Below are 7999 nucleotides of genomic sequence, written 5' to 3' on the forward strand. Positions count from 1 at the left end.
AATGCCATTTAAAAAAAAAATTAATCCCAATCTGAAATCACATATTTTAAAAAATCTGGGTAAAACCCTAAATTAAAATCAAATTATGCATTTGAATATGCAGAGATAATCAAAATAGTTTTATTTCATTTATAAAAAGTCATGAATGTACCAAGTGATTTAGCACAATATGTATTTAGACAGCTAGTATTTGTAGTTCAAGGTGACCTTACAACCTGCTTGTTGCCGATTTATCTTGGGCATATATAACTTAAAATATTTATATTTTATTATATTTTTTTTTGAATAAAACCGTACTTGCATTTAAGAAATCATATCATGATCCAATACATGAGATATAAAACTAGGAGGAGTGACAAACCACTCTCCAGAATCTGACATAGAATTGGTAGCTCGAGCTAACTCATGTGCCACCCTATTCGCAGATCGAAAACCAAACTGAATTAGCACGTGATTTATGTGCTTTAATAAATAAGTACAATCATCAACTATCGTCCCAAAAAATGAATCACCTGAAACTCCCTTACATGCCTGCACCAGAGTTTTTGAATCGATTTCAAACACACAGTTTTCATATCTTAAATTAATTATCCAGGACAAAGCTTCCTTGAACGCAATAGCTTCTGCTTCTCTCGGGCTCCACCTTCCTGCTACCTTCTTATTCTTGGTTGCCCTAAATTGTCCTTGGGCATCTCTAACAACAGCACCACAACCTATATTACTGTCCTAAAAAACCGCTGCATCAACATTAATCTTGAGCCACCCTGCATTTGGTTTTTCCCAGTGTCGAGCTGCAGTCACCTGTTGATCACCCTTACTCATCATCTGAGCTTATCTCCATTCACTTAGTAAATGTTTTGCTACAGAAACAACTCAAAAAGCAGTTCCGTTTGCCTTGCTCCAAACCCATTTATTACGCCTTCTCCACAAACTCCAACAAATCATCCCTAAAAGACCACACTGCTCTTTTGAGCAAGTATCAAAAACTCTACAAATTATAATACCAGTCGACTCATAGGATGAACACTGCAAAACTTGCCTCATCCCTACTATAGCCTATACTGTCCTCGCAAAATCACACGAGAACAGCACATGACCATCAGTTTCAGCTTCAGAATGACACCAGGGGCACATAATATCAACACTAATCCATTTTAAAACCAATGCACTTGCTGTAGGTAAGCATGATCGACATACCCTCCACAGGAAGTTAGTCACCTTTCCTGGTAGATTCAAAGCCCATAATTTAGTCCAATAACATCTATCTACATCTTCAAACTCCCCTTGCAACCAACGATAACCACTTTTTACTGTATATTCCCCTTTTTCATCAAGTATCCAGAACCAAGAATCATTCTTATCTTGAATTGGTAGTGGAATCTTCTTAATCAAATCAGCATCTCGACTTTGAAACAAATTATATACGATATCTTTGTCCCACTGATTACCTCCTTCCTGCATTAGATTATTCACAGTAATTTCATGAAGATGCTCATATCTTGGTGTTGTAATGTAACCATTAATCATATCTGGCAGCCAAGGAACATCCCAAACACCTGTATCTTTCCCATTTCCAATTCGTCTTCTAGTCCCTGCCTTAAGCACCTCCATAGACTCCATAATACTTCTCCAAACAAAACTTGGGTTTGCACCTGCTGTAGCATCTAACAAACTTGTTTTTGGATAGTACTTCGCTTTCATAACTGCAGAAGTTAACGGATTAGTTTCCTTGAGTAGTCGCCAACCCTGCTTAGCCAACATAGATAAGTTAAATTTCCGCAGTTCTTTAAGCCCTAACCCTCCAAACTTCTTAGGCCTACACACCTTGTTCCATGACATCCACTTCACGCCCTTACTACCACCTCCTCTCCCTCATAGAAATGCATTCATTTTTCTTTAAACCTCTTCACATATAGTTACTGGGATCAAGAACAGATTCATCCAAAAACTTGGTATTGTTTGCGCTGCTGAAGACAATAAAGTTATCTTCCCAGCTCGAGATACATCCTTTCCATACCATCCTTTCAACCTTTGCTGCACTCGATCTATAAGAAAACCAAACACTTCTGTTTTACTACTCCCCATATTCATAGGCATTCTGAGGTACTTTCCAGGTTTTTGAACTTGTCTTACCCCTAAAATTTCACAAACCTCCATCATATCCTCTTCATTTGTATTTGGACCCACCTCTGATTTCTCATAATTGATAATTTGACATGATAGAGCTTCATACCTATGCAGTACACTTTTTAAGGTTATAGCTTCCGATTTTTTGGCTTTTAGAAAAAAGTAACAATCATCTGCAAATAGAAGATGAGAGATACTTGGTGCTTTGTTCGCAATCTTACATCCGTGCAATAAACCACAGTCCTCGTGTATACAGAAATGGCGATATCGGATCTCCCTGCCGTACTCCTCTCTGGGGAATTATTTCACCAAACACATCACCATCCCTTAGAAAACTATACGAGACCGATTTCACACAATTCATCACTCTGTCAACCCATAATGTAGGAAAATCAAAACGCTGAAGCATCTCTTCAATAAAAGACCATTCCAATCTATCATACGCTTTAGAAATGTCCACCTTCAACCCAGCAACACCCACTTTACCTTGTGTTTTCCTCCGGATGTAGTGGTTCACCTCGTAAGCTATCAGCGCATTATCAGTTAAAAGCCGTCCCTCAATAAATGCACTCTGCTTCTCAGAAATAATTGCATTTAGAGTTGGTGTTAACCTATTCGCCATTACTTTAGAGAGGATTTTCATCAGCATATTACACAGTGAGATTGGTCTCAGATCAACCACCTTTTTTGGATGTTTTACCTTAGGAATTAGACACACCAGTGTACGGTTTAAACCACTCGGTAGCTCTCCATTCTGAAAAAATTCCCTGCAGAACTTAATAACATCCTGGCCTACTATCTCCCAATAAGTCTGATAAAAACCTGGATTTAAGCTATCAATACCAGGTGATTTATCTGAATGCATAGCAAAAACAGCTGCTTTAACCTCTTCATCTGCGATAGGTGTAACCAGTTTCTCCTTTTGTATGTCTGAGATTACCGGAAATTTAATCCTTGGAGATAATCTCATGCTGTCTTTAACACTACTGAATAACTCTGTAAAATATTCAGTAATAACCTCTTGAATTTCAGCGTTCTCTTCTTTCCATTCCCCATGTTTATCCTTCAGTTTCTTGATTTTGTTATGCTCTTTTCGAGTGGTTGCATATTTATGGAAAAAACTACTGTTTCTATCACCCTCCCTCAACCAAAACTGTTTGGCTCTTTGACGCCAAAAGATTTCTTGCTTCTCTAACAATCTCATGAACTGCCACCGTGCTGCATCATACTTTTGGATTTCAAATGTATCTCTCGTAGATCGGTAATGCTGCATTTCTTTTCTATACTTGCCTATCTGAACCTTCATCTCACGAATCAAGCCCCCACTCCATTCCTCCAGTTTCAACGAGCAACTCATAATTTTCTCCATCAAATCTCGTTCACCATCCTGCCTCCAGCACTCTTGTACTATGTCTCTACATTCCCTCTCTCCAATCCATATATTTTCAAATTTAAATCTGCGTCGTCTTTTTTCAAATACTTTTCTATGTAACTGCAACATTAACGGTAGGTGATCAGAAGTTGTTACCTCTAAGACTGTAACCTCTGCTAATAGAAACATAATCCTCCATTGTTATGTTGCCATCCCACGATCCAATCTCTCCTGAACCCATTTATCCGTCCCTCTAGATCTATCCCAAGTAAATATATCACCAGTAAAACCCAAATCATGCAACCCAGAATCCATTATCGCATCCCAAAAGCCTTCCATTAACCTTCTTGGTTGCTGCTTTCCTCCCCTCTTCTCTTCCAACGAAACAATATCATTAAAGTCGCCCAGGATACACCACGGTAATTCTGAAGCTACAGACAATTCCCTAAGCATATTCCAAGCCTCCATTCTTCTCGCCCTCTCTGGAAAACCATAATATCCAGTATATCGCCATCTCCCTAGCTGCTCATTACTTACTTCAAAATCTATAAAATTCCTACAACTATTTGTAATATGAACTGCTCCATCGTTCCTCCATAACAAAGCAATCCCTCCTGAATGACCTTGAACATCAATTGCATAACATCCAGCAAATCCTAATTGTTTAGTAACCTTCTGCACCGTATCATGTTTAACTAGAGTCTCACTCAAGAAAATGAGACTGGGCCTATATTGTTGATCAATATCCAACAGAAGTCTGACTGTACGTGGGTTGGCCAGCCCATGACAGTTCCACGAAAGGATACTCATAATCCTTGGCGGGCCTGGTCCCCAGAACCCGCCAATATCAAGTTTTTTGGCCCAGCATTCTGTTCATTTCCACTTATCTGCATATTATCCAGCCCATCTTTAGCCTCACTCTCCGTATTGTCAACCCGCTTTCTTTTCGTATCCATAACTATATTATCGGAAGGAAACTCGTTATACTCCTCTCCCCTATCCTCATTTGTTTGTTTGTCATTCAAATTCAAACTCTTTCCCATTTTCTGTTCCCTCAAATCCCGCTGCCTAACCAGAATTCCACCAGCATCTCCACCAATCTCGCAAATCTTACCATCTACCTCCATGAATTTCGCATCACCCGGGTTGCCACCATGATTTCCCGATGAGTCACCTTGCTACTGCTTTGCACCCCAATCTTCCTTTCTTAAACCACTATTCCGAAGCCATTTCGATCCAGGATTACGTTGTCCTCCTTTTGAAGATGCACGTAGCCATACTCCATACATTTTCTCTACCACTTTCTCAGGATCCGCGTAAACCACAACACAGTCTCTATCAGAATGGCCAATAATGCCACATACGAAACAAAACGTACCCAATTTTTCATACTTAAAATTAATCCAACTCCAACTGTAATAACCCCAATTTTTGGAAATTTTTGAAACCCGGATAAATAGTATCGTTTGCTGACAATGCTGATTAAGAAAAATTATCAGACCACGATATATAGGAGTACTGTTATGGAAATTCTAAGATCGTATTAGTATTCCATAAAGAAAATAAGTGTATGTAAAAGCCGTCGGATTTCGAAAACGAGCACTTTTATTTTTCCCCGAAGATTTCCACCAGACATTAAGGGATTTAAGAAATTAATATTAAGATGAAGGATTTTAAATTCAAGGATTATAAAGGAGAATTAATTTAGGTATTAAAAATACCAGGAAGATTTTATCAATAAAAGCATTAAGGTATTTAACCAAACGATCAACGAGATTGAGTGATAATCGGACAAAGAAATGAATAACGACTCTTGTAAATACCTTTGCAAGTGGCAAGACAAGTGGATGGTTGATCAAACAAGAAACCAAGTGATAGTTAGGAAGGAATGACTAGTTAATTATATAGTTAACTAGGGATGATCTCATCTCACCACAAATCACCAACACATGGCAAATGGTGAGATAATCTTCCACTAACTCCTTTGTTTATTATTAACCTAACAAAATATCAAGACAACCCATCATTATCCACCACATTATTCCACCACCACAAGAAAGCAAAAGCATTTCCTCCCCCATTTCCATTGCTCTCGGCCAAAACAGAACCAGCACATTAAAACTGTTGTATCTCCTTCATTTCTCACTCAAATGTTGTGTTCTATAGCTCGTTGGAAAGGTATAGAGATGGCCTACAACTCTTGTTCACAAGTCTTATCCAGATAAGCAAGGTAAGACCCTCATTTTTACATTTCTTTCAATCGGGCTTTTAGAAACTTCAAAGCCTAACTTTGTGTTCTTGATTTCTTTGGAAAGATCAAGCTTGTAGGAGGCTCCCTAAGGCATCCTAGCAACTTAACACCTCCCAAGGAAGGTATAAATTTCAAAACCTAGCCTTTAATTTATTTGTTATTAAGTTTAATGGTTGGTTTTGTGAAATGAGAAGCAAGGATTGTGATTATTAGTAGTTTGGTTTGATTCAGAAGTATTTTGATAATTGAAGCTTGATTATAGTTCATAGGTCTTGATTGTGGTTGTTTGAGTTAAAAAACTTGGAGGTTATGGACTGATGTGGTATGGTTTAGGTGAAGTTTTGTTGTATTGATGGTTATGAGTTGGTTGGTGGTTAATTGGAGTAGTTTAAACATTGGTTATCGCGTAAACATAGCCGTCGTACTGCCCATTTTTATTCAACTGCTTGTTCTTAGTGTTCAGGAAAGAAAACTTAACAAACAATCTGTAACATTACCATTTTTAGCTAGAGCGTGTCGTAAGCTTCGTTTTGATATGTGGATCGCTTGGTTCCGATGTACGGTTTAGGAGAACCGACCGTTTTAAGTAACGGCGTTTCGCGAACGAATCTTTACCCCTCACTTTACTTTGAGACCTTGTTTAAGTCCCCTAAAAGACTAATTGGATTACGAAAAATTATGTAAGGTAGATTAGGAAGTTGGTAGAGTACTCGCGAAATATTCGCCTTAAAATTCGTAACGATTAATTTATTAAAATTGGTGGAGCCGAGGGTGTGCGAACGATTAACGCAGATCGTTAAGCGTATAAGCGAACGTTAGAGTCTAAGTGGATAAAGTCTAGTTTCTTAAGCGACCGTGGTTTAATTCAGGCTTATGTTGTTGTTCATAGGTTACTGGACCCACTCTAAACTTAAGTCTACCCCGGAGCACTCAGGCAAGTTTTCTACCCGTTATACTGTTGTTGTGATGTATATATGTATATGCATTATCTTGTGATAAGTGCATGATTGTTATTAGCAAATCTTGCGATATATTGGAGCATGCTGATATGGTATATATGCATGTCTGTTTCGTAATCTTGATATCTAATTGTTGATTCAATTGCTTATAAGTTGCATAATATCTATGCTAGAGATAAGCAGTAGTTGCGTATACCCTTAGTATAGGGGACCCAAAGGTGAACATATTTCTAAACCGGGAGTCGATGTTCCCGAGTATAATATATATATATATATATATATATACAGATATAGTTTTCAAAACTATTAATCGAATAAGGTTTATTCGATAACTTTATTTTATTTAATGAATATTATTTTGAATATTCATTCGAGGACTTATGACTCCGCTTATTTTATCCAATGAATATTATTTTGAATATTCATTCGAGGACTTATGACTCTGCTTATTTTATTTAATGAACATTATTTTGAAAATTCATTCAGGACTTATGACTCCGCTTATTTTATTTAATGAATATTATTTTGAATATTCATTCGAGGACTTATGACTACGCTCATTTTATTAAATAATATTCTTTATTTTATTAAAGAATAATGTTTCGATAATCAAACTAATTTTCGATTATTCAAATAAAGATCGTACTTTCGTATAAGTATATCTTTGGTTATTTATTATTCATTTCAAGTATGAGTTTTAAAACTTCTACTTCCATTATTTTTATAGAGATTATCCTTTATGGGAATATTATTTAAATAATAATATTCAGATATTTTCTAATATATTGGGACTGATTTATTTCATTAAATCAGCATTACTCCAAACATTCTTAAAAATGTTTTCGAGTCTTCAAAATGATTTTTAAAGGTTAGAGCGGATCCCAAAACTCGTTTTCAAATTTAAGATCTTCCTTTTTGAAGGGGACTTGAATACTCGCTCAAAAATCTAAGGGATCCGGCTCTGTGGTGAATTTTATATTCGTAGCGAGGTTGCTGTTTTGATAAATGAATTGATTACTTACCCAACGTTCGGGAAGTAAGTCCATCTATTTGAGTCGACATAAGCAACATGGGCTCAGTGAGTGTCCATGAAAGTATAAGTGGCTCAGTGGGAGTCCATCAATGTGTAAGTGGCTGAGTGGCAGTCCAGCATATAGGTCCTAATGCGGCCAGGGTGATGACCAGTGGGGAATTCGTCCATCTACTAGTAGAAAAGGTTACTTATTGGTATCTTTGCCTGATCAGCAAGATATCAGGTTTATGCCAAGGTTTTCTTCTTTCCAAATTCAT

At 37.2% G+C, this 7999-nt stretch overlaps 1 protein-coding gene across 1 annotated transcript; it reads right to left on the bottom strand.

The window, feature by feature from the left end:
• Window positions 1-1896: 1896 nt before the first annotated feature.
• LOC141701117 (uncharacterized) lies at window positions 1897-4309 on the bottom strand. Its single transcript, XM_074504757.1, has 3 exons — window positions 3710-4309; window positions 2349-3619; window positions 1897-2233 (listed from the first exon to the last, which is right to left on the bottom strand). Exons 1-3 carry the CDS (start codon window positions 4307-4309, stop codon window positions 1897-1899), a joined length of 2208 nt encoding a protein of 735 aa, XP_074360858.1.
• Window positions 4310-7999: the final 3690 nt, after the last annotated feature.

The sequence above is a fragment of the Apium graveolens genome, unplaced genomic scaffold, assembly GCF_009905375.1.
Source record: "Apium graveolens cultivar Ventura unplaced genomic scaffold, ASM990537v1 ctg3370, whole genome shotgun sequence".
NCBI classification, from domain to species: Eukaryota; Viridiplantae; Streptophyta; class Magnoliopsida; order Apiales; family Apiaceae; genus Apium; species Apium graveolens.

Bases quoted from the DNA above. Each gene is read 5' to 3' on its own strand.
- LOC141701117 (XM_074504757.1), bottom strand. From the start codon at position 4,309: ATGAGTATCCTTTCGTGGAACTGTCATGGGCTGGCCAACCCACGTACA. The intron at 3,620-3,709 runs GCAACATAACAA...TTAATGTTGCAG, and splicing joins AGAGATTGGATCGTGGGATG to TTACATAGAAAAGTATTTGA. The intron at 2,234-2,348 runs GTAAGATTGCGA...TGTACTGCATAG, and splicing joins CTGTGGTTTATTGCACGGAT to GTATGAAGCTCTATCATGTC.